The following is a 23,560-nucleotide window of genomic DNA, read 5'->3' as shown; positions in this document are numbered from 1 at the left end:
GTGAGACTTCAACTGGAACATGACTGTGACAGACGGTGACTCACAGAGTGAAGAAGAAGAGGAAACTCATTTTTACTCACTGTTGTTAAGTACAGAGGTGATCCAGCAGAGGGTGCTGTTTCACCGGTTTTCATCTGAACTTAACATCACAGAAGAGGAGAGGAGAGAAGAGGAAAGAAGAGGAGAGAAGAGGTGAGGAAAGAAGAGGAGAGAAGAGAAGAGGAGAGAAGAGAGGGAGAGAAGAGAAGAGAAGAGAAGAGAGAAGAGGAGAGGAGAGAAGCTGCTCTTCACTCTGATGAGATTCACGTTGTCTGGTTTCAGTGTGAAGACGATCATCTGAGACTCGTTAGTGGTGAGTTTTAAAGTGTGTGCGTGTGTGAGTGTGTGTGTGTGTGTGAGCTTCACTGTCGTTTCTTTTATTTCTTCTCAGACGTTCCCGATGAGAGGATGAAACGGAAACAGTTGGCGTTTGAAATGAAGACAAAGCCTCTGATGTTCCACAGACGCTGAAAGACAACTCGACACTTAACGACGTTTCATCGAGAAACTGATTCAACAATTCCGAACAAAAGAAAAATCCTGATGGCGCCGATCATCAACGGAAACAATCAACAACGATCAGTTTTTGACTGAAGAGAAGACGAAGTTTGGGATCAGTTTGGATGAAGTTCAGGATCAGTTTTTGACTTAAGCGAAGATGAAGTTCGGCAACACTTGCTGCACGCTGAATGTTGGCGGTCGCAGGTTTTCGCTCTCGTCAGAGACGATGAAGCGACTCCCGCTCAGTCGACTCAGTCGCCTGCATCGCTGCGTGTCGGAGACCGAACTGCTGGAGCTGTGCGACGACTACGACCGCGACAGCAACGAGTTTTTCTTCGACCGGCACTCGGAGGCTTTCAGCTTCATCATGTTGTACCTGCAGCACGGAAAGCTCCGCTTCGTGCCGCACATGTGTGAGCTGTCGTTCTACAACGAGATGCTGTACTGGGGCCTGGAGAGCGCCGACCTGCAGCCCTGCTGCCAGCGCCGCCTCGACGACCGCATGTCCGACTGCTTTGTCCACTTCTTCCCGGAGGAGGCGCCACGGAGCACTAACGAGCCCCAGAGCCGTTGGCTGGAGAGGATGAGGAGAACATTTGAGGAACCCACGTCATCAGTGGCAGCACAGATCCTCGCCTCAGTGTCGGTGATCTTTGTGGTGGTTTCCATGGTGATGTTGTGTGCCAGCACCTTACCGGACTGGATGTCTGCGGAGACGCTGGACCAGCACAGGTAAAACATGTCAGTTTATGCCTTGCATCTGGTTGGCTCGTTGATAAGTTGCTTTGTTGTGATTGGTCCTGGGTTCCCTCTCTCTCCTGCAGGGTCATCGAAGCGGTCTGCATTGGTTGGTTCACGGCCGAGTGTATCATCCGTTTCCTTGTGTCCCGTGATAAGTGTGAGTTTGTCTGTCGACCTCTGAACATTATAGACCTGTTGGTGATCACGCCATACTACGTGTCTGTTACCGTGACGATCCTGACGGGGGAAAACTCCCAGCTGCAGCGTGCTGGCGTGACGCTGCGAGTCTTGCGCATTATGCGGATCTTCTGGGTGATAAAGCTGGCACGTCACTTCCTGGGCTTGCAGACACTTGGCCTGACGCTGCGGCGCTGCTACCGCGAGATGGTGATGCTGCTGGTCTTTATCTGTGTTGCCATGGCAATATTCAGTGCGCTAGCCCAACTGCTGGAGCACGGGCTGGACCTGGAGAACGGAAACCAGGACTACGCCAGCATTCCTGCTGCCTGCTGGTGGGTCATCATCTCCATGACGACAGTGGGCTACGGTGACATGTATCCCGTGACGGTAGCGGGACGTGTGTTGGGCGGTCTCTGCGTGGTCAGTGGCATCGTGTTGCTCGCGCTGCCAATCACCTTCATCTACCACAGCTTTGTCCAGTGCTACCACGAGCTCAAGGTGCGTTCTGAGCGCTGTAGTCACACCCTGTCCGCCGACTTCATTAACTGACCATAGTCCACCGGCTTCATCAACTGACCATAGTCCACCGGCTTCATCAACTGATGAGTTGACAACTGTGTCAAGTCATGTCAATCTGCTGACTTTGTTCCACCAACCACAGACCGACAACTCTGCCAACCGTCCACAGTCCGACAACTCCGCCAACGGACCACAGTCCGACACATCCGCCAACGGACCCCAGTCCGACAACTCCGCCAACCGACCACAGTCCGACAACTCCGCCAACCGACCACAGACCGACAACTCTGCCAACGGACCCCAGTCCGCCAACTCCGCCAACCGACCACAGTCCGACAACTCCGCCAACGGACCCCAGTCCGACAACTCCGCCAACCGACCACAGTCCGCCAACTCCGCCAACGGACCCCAGTCCGACATCTCCGCCAACCGACCACAGTCCGACAACTCTGTCAGGTGACAACCATCTGTTGACCAATGAGCTGCTGTTGCTGAGGTGGCCAAAACTTTCCAAACAATCTCGCTACAGAGGCAAGAAATACAAGGTCATGACCTCAGGTCTTTACTTGTGTTGCCTTCAGGTTCATCTTAGCTTTTAGAAACTAATAATCATAATTATCTATATTATATATACATTTCATCATGACTTCTCGTGTGTGTGTGTGTGTGTGTCAGCCAGTGAGTTCATTGTGTCATCACACTGAAGTTCGTACACCCCCCCACCCCGCCCCGGTGTAAGTGGACACCACTGGTTTCTAAGGCAACGACAGACTTAACGGGAAATGGAAGTGTCTGAACATTTGTTTTGTCAGAGCATCGAAGGACGAGCTGCTGCTGAGTGACAATGACACACACACACACACACACACAGAGTCATTCATATATCACTAAGTTAAATGTATAAGGTTATAAAAAATGTTGTATATATGTGTGTGTTCACTGTGTATGATGTTATTATATTAGTGAGGGCGGAGCTTCCTGTGTGTGGGTGTGTTAATGAATCCTGAACCTCTTCATGATCCGTTTTATATTGCTGGATTATGGAGGATTATCTGACTCACCATGATGCCCGTTGGGTGTGTGTTTGCTGCTGACTTCTTTTTAATGACTTCAGTTTTATTAGTTTTCAAATATACACAGAACTAAAACATCAGAGTTCACACACACGTGCAGAAATATTCCACATTTACTGTCGTATTTTTCCACCTCGTTTATTGGGTTTGTACGATCAAACATCTCAACGTGACCTCACACTCCATTCCAGTAGGGGGCGGTAGTGTACATGAAAGAACTACGGTGGCCTTCACAAACCAGAAAGGTTCTCTCTCTTTTCTCTTGCTTGTCCTTTCCTTCTTCTTCATTTGTTTACTTATTATGTTGATGTGGGCGGAGCCATTTCTCATGTCAAAGCACCAAACACGCTGTTATCGTAAAAACATGTTTTGTTCTGCATGTGATGTGTATTTTATTTTATAATATGAAGCTATTTTTTTGCTTGGTTTCTAAACCAAATGCAAACATTAAAAATGTGGATTTAGAGCAGGCAGTAGCTGCAGATGATGTCATCGTCATCATCATCATTTTTGTCACAGAGCAGAAGGTGATGAACACACACTCACAAATGATCCAAATAGTACATTGTGTCACTGTACTGAACCCTGTTGCCATGGAGACAGCAATGTGATGCTGAAGGTGAGGTCTGTGACTGATCTCTCTCTCTGATGTGGTACGACCCAAACTACTCAACTACCAACCAGTCATTTACATCAGTCTCTTAGTTAAGTGGTATAACCCAAACTATTGCCACATTGTTTAAGGGGGGGTCATAGGGTATAAACCCCGGCCCTTTCTTTTCCATGGCAACAAGAGCAGGAACAGAAGTCAGTTTTGAAAATATTTATTTGCATTTTTTTGTTGAAGTCTTCCGTACAGTCCGTCAGCTGACAGGAATGCATGAGAGAAGAAATGATTGGCTCAAAACAGTCACATGAACATTGTTGTTACTCAACATGTTAAAACCAGGAACAACCAAAGTCCCGCCCCCAAATACAACCCCATACATCAATGACCGCGCCCTCCCCCTCCCACACCTGAACGTCCAGGTAAATCCCCGACCTGACGAGGTCGTCAGAGACACGAGCATAGAAAAGACGAAGATAAACAGACAAGTATTAAAAAGGCAAAAAATTAATTAATAAACCCACCTGATCCCCCAAAGCCCCGCCCACTGGAGTGACATCACCACCCTGACATTCAGAGGTTTGAAAAAGAAATGGTCCGAAAACAATCAGCAGTCATCGATGAGTCACTGAAACACAGCCAATCATGGCACATGGCCACGCCCCCCTGTCATCTGATTGGCTGAGATGCGAATATTGTTTTTTACAGTGCTGAGGCGCTGCTGCCCCCCAGTGGTCAACAGAAATCTACAGACAGATCCTGTCAGAGAGGGAAGGGGAAAGAGAGAGTGTTCTCACTCTGATTCACTTCTGTTGATTTTTAAAAACAAAAACATGTCAGTCACAGCTTTTACTCTGGAGGTTTTCCAGTAACTTCCTGTTCACGTTACCTCGATCCTTCCCTTCACTTCCTGTGACTGAATCTCACCTGCGTCAGGTGAAGAAAAAAAAGAAAAGAAGGATCCTGGGAGTTGAGTAGAATCATTTTAGAAACCGCCGAATTTTTTGGTTTCCTGTATATTTCACATTAAAAGCCTTTTACGTAAGAAAAGGAGACGAAGATAAAAAGCTCGTTAAAGTCAGCATTTTTTTTGTTGTTTTTTTGAAAAGGTTTTTAAACATTTTGAGAATTTAAAGTTCACGTTACAACAAGATCTGATCAAATGTTAGGAATCAAACATTTAGATGCATTTATCATCGTCACGTGAGAAAAAAGACAATTAAAAGAAAGACATTTAAGTTTCCTCTGACCTCACTTCCTGTTCACCTGCTCTGCTGGTGAAAACAGCGTTACCCAGGAGACACCTGTCTCACCTGACGCACACAGAAGACATGAGGTTTTATTGTGAAGGCATGACGGGTGTCTGTCAGGTTAAGTCCCGCCTCCAGGTCTTTCAAACTGACATTCAAACACGTTTTGATTGATGAGATAAACTGTGTGACTGACACACACACACACATACACACTATACTTGTGAGGACACCCCGCCCCATAACACTAACGTTACACTGAGACCACAGATAACCACATGAAGTGATGTCAAAGTGTCTCATCGCAGCAGCTGAATTCACTGTGCCCACTTCCTGTTTTCAGGGAACCGAGGTTACGCAGATAATCACCACCGCTTCACAGTGACACTGAAGGAAACATTAAAAACAGACATTTTCTCTATGAGGTTCTGAATGAAGGTCAGATTAACTGTTAGGAATCAGGTCTAATCTGTGACTCGCTGTGGACCCGGTCAGGACCTGGTCCATGAGTCGTCGTGGACCAAACCAGGACCTGGTTAGGACCCGAGTCTGTGGCTTCATGTAAGAACTGAACTGACCCTGAAGCAGACTGTGGGTTTGACGAGAGGACTGAAGGTTTTACTCATGTACAGCTCGGACTGGTCCTCACAAAGACAGCTGTACCAGAACTCACACACACACATGCTCCGTCTATGAGGGGGGGGTGAAGGGGGGCAGCCCCTCGTCACTGGGCGTGGCCGTGTCGTCGCTGGGCTCCAGACTGTCTTTCAAACTGATTGTGCTGTCTGACAGGGCTGGAGTGCACTCAGAGTGGGGCGGGGTTAACTCTGAGGCAGGTGGGGCTAGCTCCGCAGGGGGCGGAGTTTCTGGTGAGGTTTCTTGGGTCCCGTTGGCGGTCGGGGGAGGATCTGGTTGTTGTGTGGCAGGAGTGGGAGGAGGAGCGGGAGGGGGTGTGGCAAAGATGGGGTCCGCCCGGCGAGAGGTGGAGTTAGAGAGATGGCCATCGTGACAGATCGAGGACTTCTCGACCAAACGCCACTGCATGATGCTGGTGTCCTTCCCCCCTGTGCTGATCAGGTGACTGTCGTTGTACAGGAAGCTGACATTGGTCACATGACTGCTGTGAGCGCTGTATTTATAACTGGGAGCCTGGAAACATCAAGTTCAAATAGATTTAAACATTTAAATAAACACACACACACATATATTGATTTAAACAGAGTGAGAGTGTGTGAATTTGTCTGCACTGATGAGTCTGAAGGTGTGTGTGTGTGTGTGTGTGCGTGTGTGTGCGCTGTGTGTGTGTCTCTAACCTTGGCAGTCGAACACGGGTAAGCAAACAGATGAACTTTACAGAAGTCGTCAGCGCGTGCGATCACCTTCCTGTTGTGAGATCTGATCAGGGCGTTGATGTCGGTACCGTCTGACCCTTCAGGCCACACCCCTAAACACACACAAACACACACACGTGTTTAAAAGCCCTTTAAAGCGAGGACCAGAAAAAATTTCCTCATAAAGCCACAAGAACAAATTCTCACACACTCTCTCTCTCTCTCTCACACACACACACACACACACCCCCACACACTCTCTCACACACACCCCCACACACTCTCTCACACACACCCACACACTCTTTCTCTCTCCAGTGTTGGGAGTAACGGCGTTTAAGTATAACGGCGTTACTAACGGCGTTACTTTTTCAGTAAGAGAGTAATCTAATGAGTTACTTTTCCCATCGCTGCAGCGCTGTTACGGTTACTGAGACTGTAAAGTGGCGCGTGCTTGTGTTACAATTCGGTTGACTGAAGCGCAGCGGTGTTGGGTTGTCTGACAGCCACACACCAGCAGCCGGGACAGAGCAGGGGTGGAGATGAGTGATGATGACGCCGTTGCAAATGCGATGATGATTGGCTGGGTGGACGGGTGTCCTGCTCACGCTGTCTCACTGTACGCTCTAAGACAAAGACAATGGTGACGAGCCAGGGACGCGTAGCGGTTTTTTAAGTGGAAATATCCACACTACTTGTCCCTTACCGAGGAAAAGGAAAGAATGTATATGTAACGTGCACACTATGTTTGTCCACGTCAACTTAATGAAGCATTTGTGTGTATTGGTTTAGTACTTGAATGCAAAGTGTGTGAATATTGTTTATTTTCAATATTTAATGTTGTTACTGAATATTTAAGAGTTGGATAGTGCCCTGATTATTGTGCAGTGGTATACAGATACAGAGATTTGCACTACATTTTTCCTTTGTTTCTCTTTACCCAGGTTAACATTTGTGTTCAAATAAATACCAAATGTTCTAGAATACTGTACATAGGGTTTTTATTCTTCATTCAGGTATTATAAACATCTTTGTCATATAGGATGTTATAGAATGTAATAGCGTTATAGAACATAATAAATAATGTCAGTTACTTTGCTGACTAACTCATTACTTTTATAATGTGGTAACTGAGTTACCAACTAAAATGACTTTTTGGGATTAGTAATTTGTAATTATAACTAATTACTTTTTTAAAGTAAGATGCCCAACACTCTCTCTCTCTCACACACACACACTCACACACATACTCTATCCCTCACTCTCACACGCTCTCTCTCACTCTCTCACACACACGCTCTCTCACACACACACACACACACACACACTCCACACACACTCTCTCACTCTCTCACACACACACACACGCCTCTCACCTCTCTCTCACACACATACTCTCCCTCACTCTCACACGCCTCTCTCACTCTCTCACGCCTCTCACTCTCACACACACTCACACACACTCACTCTCTCACACACATACTCTCTCTCACTCACACCTCTCACCTCACACACACGCCTCTCACTCACTTACACACACACGCCTCTCTCACTCTCTCATACACACACACTCTCTCACACACATACTCTCTCACTCTCACACTCTCACTCTCACACACACACACACTCACTCTCTCTCACACACACTCTCTCTCTCACACACATACTCTCTCTCACTCTCTCTCTCACTCTCTCACACACACGCTCTCTCCTCACTCTCACACTCTCACACACACGCCTCACTCACTTACACACACACACACCCCTCACTCTCTCATACACACACACACGCTCTCTCTCACACACATACTCTCCCTCACTCCCACACTCCTCTCACTCTCACACACTCTCACACACACACACACACACTCACTCTCTCACACACACACTCTCTCTCACACACATACTCTCTCTCACTCTCACACACTCTCTCTCACTCTCTCACTCACACACACAATCACTAACCAAACACGTGATATCCCAGCACACAGGTGTACGTCGCCCAGTCGATGTCTTTACACTCTGAGCGATTTCTGATCAGTTTACAGCTGTTTGGAACGTCCCCTAAAAACACAAACACACACACAATCAGATTACGTAATAACCTCCTAATCCAGCATATGTAACACATGTACACATGTACAAGATGGTTGCCTCCACAGAGCAAGACAAACATCTCAATCTGAAACTCAGACTGAGACTCAGGTTAGCAATCAGATTACTGGCGTTAGATTAGTAATTAGATTACTCACAGTAGAGGATCTCATAGTCTCCAGAGTTGGACATGATCAGGTTGTTGTCAGGTGACCAGTCCAGATGTGTGATGTAACTGGAATGTCCCTGTGAAAGAGACACTATGTCATCCATGTCATCCCCTACGTGATCAATGACATCATCCTCATCAATGACATCATCGATGACATCATCTTACCGTGCACTTCCCGTAGCGACTGTACTTGCGTCCTCGCTCTGACACGGTGTACAGGTAAATGAAGTTGTCATGTGACCCAACAGCCAACAGACTTCCATCTGCACACAAACACACAGATGCATTATGGGAAATGTAGTTCATGTCTGTCACATGTTCCAGGGGAACAATTTAAACGTTACTCACCCACAGAGAAACGCATCACTGACAGCTGCTCGTTTCCGTCAGTGTGAATCCCAACCAGGTCCGTGGTCTCTGCGTCCAGGATGTACCACCTGACACACACACACACACACACAGTCAGAACTAGGCACAACAACTCGTCTCCGTCTATAAATGACCTGAACTCACTTTCCAGAGTGTGTTCCTATGGCAACCACTGCTCCACTGGGATGGAAGTCTGCACAGTGTCCATGTTCCTGCAAGACAATTAGATGTCAAACATTTGTCCTGCCTCTCACACACACATACAGAGACACACACACACACACACACACCTCCAGAGTGCGGCTCCACTGCAGACTGTGGTCGCTGGAGTTCCAGAGACACACGTGTCGATCCTGAGCACAGGTGAGAAACATCGCTCTGGACGGATGAGACGCCAAACCCCACAGTTCATCTGTGTGTCCCTGAACACATCATCACATCATGTTACACGGACCCTGAACACACTGCGACATCATGTTAGGTTAGACAGACCCTGAACGCACCGCGACATCATGTTAGGTTAGACCCTGATCATGTTAGGTTAGACACCCTGATCATGTTAGGTTAGACAGACCCTGAAGGTTAGACAGACCCTGAGCATCAACATCATGTTAGGTTAGACATCATGTTAGGTTAGACAGACCCTGAACGCACTGGCATCATGTTAGACAGACCCTGAGCACATCATGTTAGGTTAGACAGACCCCTGAATCAGACATCATGTTAGGTTAGACCCTGATCATGTTAGGTTAGACACCCTTACATCCTGTTACATCATGTTAGGTTAGACAGACCCTTGGCATCATGTTAGGTTAGACAGACCCTGAACACATCCTGCAGACCACATCATGTTAGGTTAGACAGACCCTGAACGCATGACATCCTGTTAGGTTAGACAGACCCCTGTGCACCACGACATCAGGTTAGGTTAGACAGACCTTAGGTTAGACAGACCTGTTCATGTTAGGTTAGACAGACCCTCATCTTGTTAGGTTAGACAGACCCTGAACGCACCGCAACATCATGTTAGGTTAGACAGACCCTGAGCCACGCAACATCATGTTAGGTTAGACAGACCCTGAACGCAACATCATGTTAGGTTAGACAGACCCTGAGCATACCATCATGTTAGGTTAGACAGACCCTGAACAACATCATGTTAGGTTAGACAGACCCTAACATCATGTTAGGTTAGACAGACCCTGAACAAACACACCTCGGCATCATGTTAGGTTAGACAGACCCTGAACGCATCGTGACATCATCTTAGGTTAGACAGACCCTGAACGCACCGCAACATCATGTTATCATCCTACAGAACACACAGGTGAGTCACACCTGTCTCCTCCGGCACAGCTGTCATGTGACCTCACCTGGACTTCCACCAGGAAGCCGTCGTTGAACGTTCCTCTCAGGACGAAGTTACGAGACGTACCAACCAGAAACTCCTCCCCCTTTCCCTCTGACACCGCCCTGATGGCTCCATACTGATCTGGGACCTGAGGACACACACACTCATGTTATATACGTGTGTGTGTGTGTGTGTGTGTGCGTGCATGTGTGTGCATGCGCGTCCTGCAGAACCTCGATGTCTCGCTCCGCTCGCAGCTCGTGGTCCCACAGGATGATCTTGCGGTCTTTTCCTCCTCCGGTCAGCAGAGTGCCGCTCCTCATCTCACACATACAGTAAATGCTGCCTTCATGACCTTTGACCTGCCGGCTGATCTGAAACGCTACACACACACACACGTCATACTTCTACTCAAAAATCACATGGACCTGACTGATCTCTGGTTCTGGTCCCCCCTCACCTCTGGGCCCCTTTCCAGTCTGAGTGTCAGCAGAGTTCCTGGTCCAGACAAGCAGGATTCCTCCAGAGTCTCCGGTCAGGATGTCTCCTGAGCTCAGGAAGGACAGACACTGGATGAACTTCGGCTTCTCATATTTCTGAAAAAACAAACAAGAAAGAGGGAGTTAGACCAGGACTAGAGATAAGACCAGAACAAGGTTCTAAACCAGTATGAAACAGACCAGAACTAAAGCAGTAGACCATCTTAGACCAGGGTTAAACCTAGCCCAGAACTAGGTCAATTGAAGCACAGCTAGACTTAGCCTAGAACCAAACCAGGCCAGACTTGGCACAGGACTATTTTTAGAACAGAAACAGAGTTAAACCGATTTGGTAAGGACTAGACCTAGACAAGAATGAGACTTAGACCATGACTGCAGAGCTCGACCAGGCCTAGACTTTCCGCATTTCCACCGGCTCTACGCGCCTCGGCACGAGTAGTTTTAAGTGATCTACAGTTCGGCGCTGTTCGGCTTGATTTGCGCGTGGGAGTTCTCTTCCTCTGACGGGACTCAGCGGCCGGCAGTCTGACCAATCTTCACATAGTACCTGCTTTTAAGCACGCATGGAACTTTGCCTGAGCAGGTACTAAAAATAGTACCTGGTACCAGGTACTAGGCTAACGTGAGGAAACGCTACTTAAACCGTGCCGTGGCGAGGCGAGTGGAGCCGGTGGAAATGCGCCATTAGACAGGACTAGAGATTAGACCAGGGCTATCCAGAACAAGATATAGACCATGGCTAGACTTAAACCAGGACGAGAGATAAGACCAGGACTAGGCTTGGGCCAAGTGTATAGAGGTAGACCAGAAAACGCCTAAACCAGTATAAAACAGACCAGACTGTCTTAGACCAGAGTTAAACCAAATCAATTGAAGCAAAGCAAGTCTTAGCCTAGAACCAAACCAGGCTAGACTTGGCATTTAGACAAGGATGAGACTTAGACCAGGACTGCAGAGTTACGCCTGTTAGATCAGAAACAGCCTTAGCCCAGGACCATTGTTAAACCAGGACTAGACTTAAACCAAGACTACAGAGCTGTGTTATTATGTTCTTACTCCAAAGATTCCCTGTTTTCGAGTCAGTGAGGTTCCGGTCCAGGTCCAGAAGAAGATATGGGACTTTCCACAGGTGACGATGGTGTGGGGGTCGGTCGGGTGGAACTCGACATCCAGAACCACCTCGTTAGTTGTCTGCGTGTGCGACACAAACCCGTTAGAGCGCTCTTTTATTTTGAAAGAACAGAGTGTTATTTTTGACGTAAAGTTCTCACCTTGATTTCAGCGATTTTAGACTTTTTATGCCATTCCCAGACGGTCAACATGTGATCGTTACAGTCATCGATCACACTGAGGTGCTGACCCGAGTCCTGCAAGGGGCGACAGTCACATCACAGCAGTCAGTAACATGCCAACACTCCCATGATGCAACAGTGCAAGGGTGAGCGATACTCACAGCTTTAGAGAACGCTAACGAGCCCACGCCGCGCTCAAACGTCCCCAAACCCACGACCTGCAGTGTGGACAGACTGACACTGTCCCAGATACGGACGTGAGGCTGCAGCGGCTGCGCACACACACACACGCACGCACACACACTCAGCGGTTACCATGGTTGTAAAAAAAAGACGAGTTTTTCTTCAAAATGGAAACATGTTTTTGAAAACTTACTCGTCCGTCCTTGTCCACTCCCGCGATCTGTCCTGTTGCGATGCGGATTTTATCGGGATGGACGGCCAAGCTGAGGGACAATCAAAGACACGATGTCTCCGAGATTTGGTACTCACAAAAATAATTACAATGTGAAAAAAGGTTTCATATTTTTATGTGGAAAACCCCCAAAATGAAAGTTATAAATCATAAGGTCAAAGACTGGAAGGATGAGGGCTCCTCTAGTGGCACTAACCCCAAATAAATCATTAAAAGGTGCATTTCCACAACAGGAAACAAAATAGAAGAACTGAAAGAATGCAAATACTAAACATCCGACATATTTCCTCCAATATTACCTACCATTAGCTCTGTTATTAGTTCTGCTACTTTCCGTTATTAGCTCTGCCACTATCTGTTCTTAGCGCTGCTACTTTCTGTTATTTGCTCTATTAGCGCTGCTACTTTCTGTTATTAGCTCTGCTACTTTGTTACTAGCTCTATTAGCTCTGCTACTTTCTGTTATAAGCTCTGCTACTTTGTTATTAGCTCTTCTACTTTACTTACTGTTATCAGCTCTAATATTTTCAGTTAATAGCGCTATTAGCTCTGCTACTATCTGTTATTAGCTCTGCTATTTTCTGTTATTAGCCCTATTAGCTCTGCTATTTTCTGTTATTAGCCCTAATAGCTCTGTTATTAGCTCTATTAACTCTATTTTCTCTACTAATAGCCCTACTTATAGCCCTATTTTCTGTGTTATTAGCTCTATTAACTGCTATATTGTTATTATCCCTATTTGCCCTGATGTGTTCTCTGCTATTAGCTCAAATAGCTCTGCTATTTTCTGTTATTAGCCCTAATAGCTCTGCTATTTTCTCTGTTATTAGCTCTATTAACTGCTATATTGTTATTATCCCTATTTGCCCTGATATGTTCTCTGCTATTAGCTCAAATAGCTCTGCTATTTTCTGTTGTTAGCCCTAATAGCTCTGTTATTAGCTCTATTAACTCTATTTTCTCTGTTAATAGCCCTACTAGCTCCGCTATTTTATGTTATTAGCCCTAATAGCTCTGCTATTTTCTCTGTTGTTAGCCCTATTAGTTCTGCCACTTTCTGTTATTAGTTTCCTGGAAAAGAGCAACAGTTTCACATGAATATGAACTGACTGCGATTAATGAATGAATGTTCTCTCACCACTTGACACAGTCCGTGTGTCCGAGGTAATGTCTCTGTGTCCGCTCCTCGTAGTTGAACAGAACGACGACAGAAGCGATGAAGTAAACGATCTCTCCAGTCGGCAGCAGGTAAATGTTTGCTCTGCAGTCTCTGCCGCGGTAACCGTACCTGCAGGTCGTCAAGGAAGCGGCTGGAGACACATTAATCTGAACATTTACTGAGTGTCACATGCTTTCATAAATCACTACTTAAGTACTGTTTTTAGTGGCTCTGTCTGTCTGTTACGCACTTGTCAATACGACAAACGGAGGCCGGGAGAGGCTTGTTGCGTGAATGTGGTCAAGTCTGCCATCTCTGATTGGCTTGTTATTAATGATCTGCATGTGACAATTATCATGTATTCATCAGTCAATTGTGGAAATGACACCTTTCTTAATTCACATTAAGAACATTAATTAACTTCAGTTTTTCTTATTTTTTCAGTGTTTTGTTGACCTGTTCCATGTATTTAATATTATTTTTATTTAACGTTTTAATTTTATCAGACAGAACAAAAAAATTGGATTAAAGTCAAAATTAAACTTTTTATTGTATTTATTCTCTTCTGATTCTACAAAAGTGCCTTTCTTTATTAATCTGCTTAAATTTTGATTATTTAGTTCAACAGGAAGTGAGCACAGGTCCCCCCGTCTGCAGACTGAAGGATACACCCACTCCAGTTTGAGCCGCTCTGAAGGAAGCTCGGTGCGAACGTCGTCGTAGTTGTCGACGTCTGACGGGATGAACATCGTGACCGGTCGACCTCGGATGAACATCTTGATGTGGTTTCCCTCTGAACAGATAATCAATAAGAGAGCGATCAGGATGTGGACATAGTCAATAATCTGTCAATCACAGCAGGGTCACAGCTAGGGGGTGGAGTTAAGGGACCAATCACAAACACTGACAAAACAAAGAGAGACAGACGTGGGACAGGTGAGAGGCAGCTGTGGGACAGGTAAGAGACAGACAGGTGAGAGACAGATGCGAGACAGGTGAGTAAGTGATGATATCATGCAGGTGAAGCAGGTGGGTTTTTTTCTTAAAAAATCCCAAATTTGTAAGAATCTGGAATTTATTTGACCTTTAATGACCTTCTGTCATGTGACATCAGAAGCCAATCATGTGTAAACACTGGGGTGGGGCTTCTATTCCTATCACTGATTGGTCCTTTAACAATGTTTTATCAGACAGGTAAAAAAAACAGCCATTTGACCTCATGGTAGTAAATGACACCAGAGGAGGAGCCACAGGTCAGGTGTCACATGACCTGAACACTATAAAAGAAAGAGAGAGCGCAGGCTGATATAAAAGAGAGAGAAAACAAGATGTGATAGCAGAATGTGTTTATCAGCTGTTTTTTTCTTCCTTTTAGCCTGTTAGCTTGTTATTAGCCAGTTAGCAACTGCCCTTTTTTTAAGCCTGTTATTAGCCTGCTAACAGATGGCGACTCACCAGCTTGACTGTTTTTCTCTCTCGTGGACATTTTTGCTGGTCAGGGACAAAGACATGGTCAACAACAACAAAAACAAACAAATCATAAAAATCAACGTCACAAAATAGAAACTGAGAAACTAAAACTAATCTGTTTTAAAATGATCTGGTTGTGGTTGTTGTCATTGGTGGCTGCTCTGCTGGATTCCTATTGTCTGTTACACATGGCGATGAAGATGATGATGGTGGTGGTGAAGACTAAGGTCGGCCATGATGAAGATGAACGTGTGATTACCTTGACTGACCACCGGGTCTTTGTGTCTGCAAACAAACAAACAGAAGAGTTTCAGAATAAAAACACCTGACTGAGCTTTTATTGTCAAGTGTCCCTCAGAGGTCAGAGGTCAGCGGTCAGCGTCTGATACCTCTCGGCTGTCCTGACCACTTTGGCAAGCAGCTTTGACGTGGACGCAGCCTTTACCAGTCTGTTCCGGTTTTCCTCTGAAGTTTCCCAGGAGCTGTAAGAACGTTCCAGACCTGAGGAGGAGGAGCGCTTCACACTGGCTCCTCTGAGACAGACAGACACAATTATTCTTCAGTCTTAAGATCCACATGGTAAACCAACAGGTAAACATTTACTCGGCAGACACTGATGACTCAGCAGATTAGCACAGACAAATTAGTAAAGTAAACACACAGGAAGTAAGTGAGGTCCTAGCGTAAAGCTAAAGCTTGAAGGAGAAAAAGATAAAAGTCGGTTTGAAAAAGACAAAACAGGATCATCAAGGATCTGACAGGAATCACTCGGGTTCCAAGGATCTCCAGGAGACTTAGAAAAAGTCCAGTTAGCACAGTGGAAGAGAAGGATGAAGAAGAGATGGACCCTCAGGAGCCCTCTGGTAAGACTGGAACCAGTACAGGTTAGTAGTTAAAAGTAGTTTTTAAAGCCACAAAAGAGCCTCTGAGGTGCCTTCTGTCTCTTTAATGACAGGAGCGTGTCTGTGTCTCACCTTGCAGCCGTGGGAGGAGATGATGCGGAGGTCAGCGGGGATCCTGTCTCCTCCCTTCACTTCCACCAGGTCTCCTGCCACCACCTGCTCGGCATTGATCTGCATCTTCTCTCCCTCACGGATCACCAAGGCTTGCTGGAAACACAGAGAGAGAGAGAGAGAGAGTATTTCAGGAACATTACAGTAAAATAATACTGTTTTTTTTCAAAGCAAGCTTCTGTGAAAATACTAGTTAGAGAAAGTAAGTAAAAGTAGTAAAAAATGTAAATGTAAGTAAAATGTAAAACAAGCTCTGCCAAAAAATGCACCCCCTGTTTATTTTATTTTGTCAAGAATTTGGGATAAAATAGTTGTGCTCATGTTATATTTGGATGTCTTCTTGTATATGAGAGTTAATTTCACACGTGTAACAAGCTTTCTGGCTAAATAAAATAGGGGAAGCAAATCTTGGCAGCAGTAAAACCGACTCTGCCGAAAAATTCACCCCCTGTTTATTTTATTTTGTAGAGCATTTGGGATAAAATGGTTGTGCTCATGTTATAACTGGATGTCTGCAACGATGCCTAATATAACAATGTCGTTACTAATTATTTTGGAGAAGATAAACACAGATAACAGTGAAAAAAACATATGGAATGCCAGAAACTACCACCTTTTTTTGTCTTACAAAATTGCAATTTTTGTTAGTGTATGTGTGGATTTTAATTAGTACCTGAGGGACCATGTTCTTAAAGGACTCCATGATCTTGGAGCTCTTTGCTTCCTGGAAGTAGGAGAAGCAGCCGGTGATGATGACGACAGCTGACAGCACGATACCTAAATACAACTGCAGAGGCAGAGGCAGAGGCAGAGAGAGAGAGAGATAGAGAGAGTGAAAGAGGACAATGAGGCTTTCATCTTTAATGCACAACACTAATTAAAGCCACTTCACCTTTATCAGGAAAATATGTCACATTAGATGATGAGGAGAGAGAAAAATAGACCACAGGGGAGACATAGAATAAAAATGTGAGTCATCACTGAGCCTTAGAGGAGAGTGAGAGGTAAAAAAGCTAGTTCAGGAGGTTGACACTCCTGTTACATTAGAATTCTAGAAATAACAAAGTTTGAACCTATCACTTCACTGCCTCGCTGTGGACCTGTCAAACACAGACCTGGAGGCTGTTCATCTGTGTGCTGTCTACTCTGTTTTAGTGATTTTATGACATGCAGCCACAGTTACAAGGATTCAATCCCTTCCTGTACAGGACTCACATCTACTGTATGCCCTGTTCCACCATAGTGTGATTGAATGTTTTAGGCGTATGACACATCCTTGTCACTCAGCATGACTCTGCTCTCTGACCTGACATCAAACAGTGCTGACCTGTGAACACCCTTCTCTCACCCGCACATGAATAACACCAGGGGTCTCATGCTCCCTGTGGTGGACACTAAGAGGAAGGTGTCAGTGAAAAGCACGGCTGCCTGACACAACTCAACAAAAAACAGATGACATAACCCTGACACACACTGACACAGCATTATCCCTCAGGAGAAGTGGCTCAGGATATTGGTTTCTTCGGGAACATGATGTGCTGGAGGATAGAGAGCCCACACCTACCTACAGTGTAGTAGTGCTGTATATACACTTACACTCTGTTACTTGACTATACATTAATCAGGACTATAGTTTGAAAACAATACTACTGACAGAGTGTCATCTCAGCTGTCTTCTACCTCGGCCTGTTGTTTATTGTTATTGCACAAATTTGCCAAAACCATCCATGCAGCTGTGAGATTAACCACCATGCAGTTTATATAATCTGCACTCACATCCTTGACTCGCTAGTACTTGGTCGCTGCTCCAGGAATGTGCAGTTTAAATAACTCTAACCTCTAATCTGTCATATATTTTTCAGTTTTGAGAAAAAGAGGTCACACAAGGCATCATGTTCCTTGAGACTCATGTTCTCTTTAACAGAGAAAAGACACATAAAACAAAGCTAAGCAGGTTTAAATTCAAATGTAACGTGAAAAGTGGATGCAATAATGAGTATGAGTTATCAGCACCAAAAAACTTCCGTCTGTCCACTACACCCCTGCTTATACTTACGTTATCCCCAGCGGGCTCATCCTCTGTGGCTGCCTGGATGGCGTAGGCCAGAAAGCAGAGGATGGCGCCGATCCACAGCAGGATGGAGAAGCCACCGAACAGCTGGCGACAGAACTTGACCCACTCTGGGGTGGTGGGGGGTGGAGTCAAGGCGTTGGGGCCATCCCTGGCCAGGTACTCTGCTGCCCTGGCATTGGTCAAACCCTTGAGACGGGCAGAGGGATATGGAGAGGAAAAGAGGGAGGATGGGTTAAAGGGGCAAGCAGAGAAAGTGTTAAACCTTTGGTAACAGTGACTTGGACAAAAACTTACCTGAACAATATCAGTGTTGTATTTCCGGCAAACCTCCTCCACTGACATTTTGTGTTCCATCTGCAAAGAATGAAAGAAACAAAAAACTGTGAAGCAGTTTTAAATGTATGTATTTATTTAGTTATGTATTTATCATATTCCTGAAATGAGTCTGCACGTTCTTTTGAACCATCTCAAATACTTTCATATCAGAAGAAACTACTATGGGTTTCTGCAGGCCTTTACACAACAGGAATAAATTGTAAGATAATACAAATCTGGCACACACCACCTGTGTGTAGCACAACTGTAAAACACTTGCTATGAAATACTACATCTCCCTCATGTCTGTTTTAAAGAGACAGATTAGTTTACAGCTGGATCGTAGGACTTTAAATGCTGGAGTGAAGCCAGGTAACACTATCAATGATCCATCTGCTCAGCTGGGACTTTTAAAAAGGCTTTAAGTTATTCTGTGTGTGAAAAGTTCGACACTAACAGCTCTGCTGACTTTAAATGGGATTTCTAACTACTGCAGTATTTGATGCTTCAGCTTCTAAGGCAAGTTATGTTGCAGGAAATGTCCTGAATGAGGTTGTGAAGGAAAGTAAAGGAAGCAGAATACGTACTATGGGCACTTCCTTCTTCAGGTCATCCAGATCCTTGCCTCCCTTCCCCTTCTTGGGCGACTCCTTCTCATCCTTGTCCTGCGTGGTGGCCACGCGGTAGCTGTCCGACCGTCCATACTGTTGACAGACACACAAAAGATCAATAAATATGGTCCTGTCAAACAATTCAAATTCCTACAACAACTTAACGGCAATAGAGCAACCAATAGCTTGAAAGAAGTGACACACATAGTGTATTTTGAGAAGTTACTAGAAAGTACAACTTCCTTGCTCACCTTCTGGTGGCTCTTTCCACCAGAATGTGAAAACTGTCCATCATTTGTGATACAGCATCGGAGAGTTAGAAGAATCTCTCAACACCGTTTGGTTGTCGTGACATCACTTCACGTGGGTTTTTCACTCTCAAACGACTGATGCAAACAACACGAACGTTGCATCATCAACGGATTTAGATAATTCACTTTGCACTGCAGAAAGGAAAGAGTGGTCATCGCTCTACCATTGCTCTAATACGAATACGTAATAGAACGTGCTTGGCTTCCCAAATCCAGATTTTCTTTCCACGTTTGGACGCAGTCAAAATGTCTTGATTGAGATGCAAACTTAGCCGCAGAGCCCTGGTGAGAGAAGGGGGAACTCTGCACTTCCTGATTAGATTTGGCATCAGCGGAGCTCAGGACTTTTTCAAGGGCTGCACTTCAAATGCAATTTGCACCAGAGCTATTTAAGCTGCTGGCATTCAGACCAAAGAGAACACTGCTGTGTCTGAGAGGAGCAGTCAGGAAAGAGGGTGATGAGGGGAAAATGAAGGGCCAGGAGAGAGAGGGGAGCAATGAGAGTGTGTCAATGTGTTTGTGTGTATGAAACATGAGGAGACTGTCAGACACGTCTGTCAGTATGGTATTCAGTGGAGCTCTGCCTAAACCTGTGTAACTTTGTTTGTCAAGTATTTGCAGTCGATAATATTACACCCCTAATAACTAATTACTTACAGTATTTGATCACATATTCTCTTAAGTTAAAAGTTTCTACATCTTAAAGGGCTTCACACAGGAATGTGCACGATTAGCTGAGTTAATAATGAAATGACCCTTCTTAATCAACATTCCTTGTATTTTCAGAAATACAAGACAGATAAATAATCAGCAATGTGCTTTGAATGTACAATGGTGATTATATGATGTTATTGTAGCCCCCCCCCCGCTGTCCACAGATGTTGTAAAGCAACACAGAAGTCAATCTGGGACAATCTATTGATTCAGAAAATTTAACTCATATTGAGGCATCAGAACAGCCTAACAGCACTAATAATGCGAACATTATTCTGACAGCTGCTAAAAACTACAACTGCACCCCTCAAACCAATATGACATAATTTACCCGCAGGTGTGATCAATTATGACAGTTCTTGGGTTGTTTTCTCACAGTTGACTTGTCTACATTTAAAACATGAAGCAGAAATACATGAGCTTTTTCGAGGGTGACGCTACTTTGCCCTTTGGCTCAATGTCAGCCTAAAAAAATATTGCTCCGTTGAGCTTTCACATGCTAGTAATGATGTGCTTACGTGCGTTGCTAGTCTGCTCGAGATTACTACCTTTTTTTCAAATCACAAGTTTTCCCAGCATGCACCAACCAGGATGAACATCCTGAAGGTCTCTAGCAAAGAAGTGAAATGTCAGCCAGCTGCTCAGCTTAGCGCAGCATCTCCCATGGAAACAGGTAAATGTCAGAATGAAAGGCAGGATGTGAGCAGTCCATGTGAAACACAACCTGCTCTATATGTGTTGACATTCATATTAAATGAGTAAGGCATACCACATTAACTGCACTGGAAAGTTAGTGCTTCAAATGAAAAAAACAATTAAATAGAAAATCTTTTATCATGATTGACAGCTAAATATCTACATTTTTCTGCCCATTGTTTTGTCTCATGAGGCAAAAAGAGAAGCAGAAAAATGTAAAATGTCAACTGTAGCCCAGCGGGAAAATATACTGTAGATTTAGACGAGGATGTCGAATGACTGTGTTTTTCAAATTACAGAGCACACTCATCGAGACAACTCATTATATGCTAATTGGGTGTAGGATGCGAAACGAATAAAGCGAAGTGTGGGTAATTAAAAGAATCTGCCGCTGGAGGAAATCTCTACGATGTTAAGAATTTAAACAGCCTGTTTAACCTCATGACGTCCACTCCACTTTTACTTTCAGCTAAACTAAAATCAGCCAGAGGCATTTTCACAGTTTACAGCCGAGTGCACTTTCTACCACGGACACATTATGACTTGACACCATCAAGCAGATGTTCACAGCTGTGCTGCCCGGATACAAATTCACATATTGAGAGTCTGATTCTGTTTAACCCTGCACGATGAGAGGGGAGGACAGATTTATTTTGGGAAAGCTCTTACATGGATTAGTCCAGACAGGGAGGTTTTACACTGATTTGATGGCTGGTCCTCTTGTCTAACACCTGTTTTTTTAACCCCTGGATGAAAAGATGACTACAGACTATCTCAACAAGTCTCCCAGTACAGTTTTTTCCTGTTTTACATCAGAGTGTGATTTAGGCCTGAACTTTGACCCACAGCATATGTACTCTATGTGGAAAGATTTTGACAAATTGTAACTTTGACAACAAGTCTTACCACCTTTTACTCTGCCCTCTATAGCTGTGTTTCTATACAGTACAGGAAGTAACTATTATTCCCTTTAGAAATAGTACAAAAATAACAGCCTCATCTGTTCCATTTTTTAAGCATCCTTCCTGGGGTACCAGAGTAAAAAGGTACGACAGTCAATCCCTTGGGACCGGTGTAAATATTCCATGGCAGTCAATTCTTATATACAAAGCCACAAAAGAGCTGCTGGATAACCTCCTCTGTTGTGTTGCGTTCAATGTCCTGCACCTGTACAAGGTCAAGCTACAGAGTGTATCTCATGCTGACATGGCCATTGGGAACACAACCCACATAGAAAAACAGATACAAAATGTTGTACCTGACATTGCTGACCATTTGTATACAGTCCCTGACAAAAGTCTTGTCACTTATCCATTTTGTAGAAAAAACAGCTCATAACCTACCTTTAAATTAATCCATTGGTTTTAGAAATGGCTCATATGAAAGCTAAAACCCTCCCAAATCATGTTCAATATACTAAAATAAATTTGCTTCACTGAAGAAAGATTGATCATTTAATGAACACAGAAAGGTCAGATTTTGGTAAGACAAAAGTTTTGTCGCCTACAGAGAGTAATGTGAAAATTGAACAAATAATTTACTTCAAATACAAAAATATGCTGCATAACATCAGCAAATTAAGCAGTGGTGCTGTGAGATCCATATTTAATATCTTGTATGACTTCCATGAGCTTGCAGGACTGCATCCATGCAGTTCGATAATGATTCATACAAGTCATCAGGAATAGCAAAGAAAGCAGTCTTACATGCCTCCCAGAGTTCATCAAGATTCTTTGGTATTGTCTTCCATGCTTCCTCTTTCATTCTACCCCAGACATGCTCAATGATGTTCATGTCTGGTGACTGGGCTGGCCAGTCCTGGAGCACCTTGATCTTCATCGCCTTGAGGAACTTTGATGTAGAGGTGGAAGTATGCGATGGAGCACCATCCTGCTGCAAAATTTTTTCTTTTATGTTTGGGAATGTAAGAGGGAGCTAATACTTCTTGAAATTTTAGGCTATTGATATTGCCTTCCACCCTGCAAATCTCTCACACACCCCTTTACTGGATGTAACCCCAGACCATGATTTTTCCACCACCAAACTTAACTGTTTTCTGGGTGAATCTCGGATCTATGCGGGCTCCAGTAGTTCTCCTGCAATATTTGCGGCGGCAGTGATGTAATTCAACCGTAGATTCATCTGAGAAATCCACCTTCTGCCACTTTTCCAGCGTCCATCCTTTTAGCAGGCTGTGGGCCTTGGCAAATGCCACACATTTTTTTAATTGCCTTTTGTTAAGTGATGGTTTCTGAGCACAGAGGCCATTTCGAGACAGAATTCTACGAACTGTTCTGGTTGACATGGGGACTTGAGGTGACCAGGCCTGGTGAAGCTCTGCTGCAGTGGAAAAGGGGCTGGCCTTGGATTTTCGAGCAGTTGTCTTGCAGGGTCTGCCGGACCTGGGCTTGTCAAAAACATCTCCAGTCTTTTCTAATCTTTTTCTTACACTTTGTATTTGATGCTGAGACACATTGAAGTTGTCAGCCACCTCAGCAGTGGATCTGGTCTTCAGCCTCTTGATAATCAACGCTTTGGTCTCAGGGTGAATCTTAGGCATGTTGTCAGAGGTCAAGTTGCAGTTGAAGTGAATGTCTGGTGTGATGGGGTTCTTTTTATACACACCCGCTAATTGATTGATCAATTATTGATCACAGGAGAGGCTGTAATCTAGGATTGGGTGCATCATATGACAAGGCGACAAGACTTTTGTCTTTGCAAAAACTGATTAAATGGGCTTTACCAAGCTGTGAACGTTAGAAT

General features: G+C 44.8%; 3 protein-coding genes across 6 annotated transcripts; 1 reads left to right on the top strand and 2 right to left on the bottom strand.

Annotated features, from left to right (window-relative positions):
* Positions 1 to 697: 697 nt before the first annotated feature.
* On the top strand, positions 698 to 3,029 carry LOC122781836 (potassium voltage-gated channel subfamily G member 3-like). Its single transcript, XM_044045900.1, has 2 exons — positions 698 to 1,272; positions 1,365 to 3,029. The coding sequence occupies exons 1-2, from the start codon at positions 698 to 700 to the stop codon at positions 2,008 to 2,010; spliced, it is 1,221 nt and encodes a 406-aa protein (XP_043901835.1). The 3' UTR covers positions 2,011 to 3,029.
* Positions 3,030 to 3,861: 832 nt separating this feature from the next.
* Positions 3,862 to 15,969, bottom strand: LOC122781831 (echinoderm microtubule-associated protein-like 4). 4 transcript variants are annotated; one of them, XM_044045886.1, is made up of 20 exons: positions 15,453 to 15,969; positions 15,323 to 15,348; positions 15,049 to 15,084; positions 14,263 to 14,386; positions 13,573 to 13,722; positions 12,396 to 12,465; positions 12,181 to 12,291; positions 11,999 to 12,094; positions 11,784 to 11,918; positions 10,688 to 10,823; positions 10,461 to 10,609; positions 10,250 to 10,375; positions 9,167 to 9,298; positions 9,021 to 9,088; positions 8,856 to 8,944; positions 8,673 to 8,770; positions 8,494 to 8,581; positions 8,207 to 8,305; positions 6,224 to 6,354; positions 3,862 to 6,059 (listed from the first exon to the last, which is right to left on the bottom strand). In XM_044045886.1, exons 3-20 carry the CDS (start codon positions 15,077 to 15,079, stop codon positions 5,601 to 5,603), a joined length of 2,292 nt encoding a protein of 763 aa, XP_043901821.1. In that variant the 5' UTR covers positions 15,080 to 15,084; positions 15,323 to 15,348; positions 15,453 to 15,969; the 3' UTR covers positions 3,862 to 5,600. The 4 variants fall into 4 exon arrangements, with proteins under 4 accessions (XP_043901821.1, XP_043901823.1, XP_043901824.1 ...); XM_044045888.1 differs by lacking the exon at positions 15,049 to 15,084; XM_044045889.1 differs by lacking the exons at positions 15,049 to 15,084; positions 15,323 to 15,348; positions 15,453 to 15,969 and adding an exon at positions 14,810 to 14,870.
* Positions 15,246 to 23,357, bottom strand: LOC122782120 (sodium/potassium-transporting ATPase subunit alpha-3-like). Its single transcript, XM_044046334.1, has 8 exons — positions 23,247 to 23,357; positions 19,053 to 19,226; positions 18,445 to 18,504; positions 18,133 to 18,336; positions 16,750 to 16,863; positions 15,979 to 16,172; positions 15,453 to 15,596; positions 15,246 to 15,348 (listed from the first exon to the last, which is right to left on the bottom strand). The coding sequence occupies exons 1-8, from the start codon at positions 23,355 to 23,357 to the stop codon at positions 15,246 to 15,248; spliced, it is 1,104 nt and encodes a 367-aa protein (XP_043902269.1).
* Between the last annotated feature and the right edge of the window lie 203 nt (positions 23,358 to 23,560).

This window comes from Solea senegalensis, linkage group LG15 (assembly GCF_019176455.1).
Source record: "Solea senegalensis isolate Sse05_10M linkage group LG15, IFAPA_SoseM_1, whole genome shotgun sequence".
Lineage (NCBI taxonomy): Eukaryota > Metazoa > Chordata > Actinopteri > Pleuronectiformes > Soleidae > Solea > Solea senegalensis.
The sequence above is the reverse complement of the archived record's forward strand: the minus strand, read 5'-3'. Positions and strand labels throughout refer to the sequence as shown.

What these genes read in the sequence shown, in the direction of transcription:
- LOC122781831 (XM_044045886.1), bottom strand. Translation starts at nt 15,079, where the DNA reads ATGTCCACGAGAGAGAAAAACAGTCAAGCTG. An exon ending in AGAGAAAAACAGTCAAGCTG is followed by an intron (nt 14,387 to 15,048) that starts GTGAGTCGCCAT and finishes TTATCTGTTCAG; the next exon opens with AGGGAAACCACATCAAGATG. An exon ending in GACTGGAAAGGGGCCCAGAG is followed by an intron (nt 10,610 to 10,687) that starts GTGAGGGGGGAC and finishes GTGTGTGTGTAG; the next exon opens with CGTTTCAGATCAGCCGGCAG.
- LOC122782120 (XM_044046334.1), bottom strand. Translation starts at nt 23,357, where the DNA reads ATGCCTAAGATTCACCCTGAGACCAAAGCGTTGATTATCAAGAGGCTG. An exon ending in TGAAGAAGGAAGTGCCCATA is followed by an intron (nt 18,505 to 19,052) that starts GTACGTATTCTG and finishes CATTCTTTGCAG; the next exon opens with ATGGAACACAAAATGTCAGT. An exon ending in TTAAGAACATGGTCCCTCAG is followed by an intron (nt 16,173 to 16,749) that starts GTACTAATTAAA and finishes CTGTGTTTCCAG; the next exon opens with CAAGCCTTGGTGATCCGTGA.
- LOC122781836 (XM_044045900.1), top strand. Translation starts at nt 698, where the DNA reads ATGAAGTTCGGCAACACTTGCTGCACGCTGAATGTTGGCGGTCGCAGG. An exon ending in GAGACGCTGGACCAGCACAG is followed by an intron (nt 1,273 to 1,364) that starts GTAAAACATGTC and finishes TCTCTCCTGCAG; the next exon opens with GGTCATCGAAGCGGTCTGCA.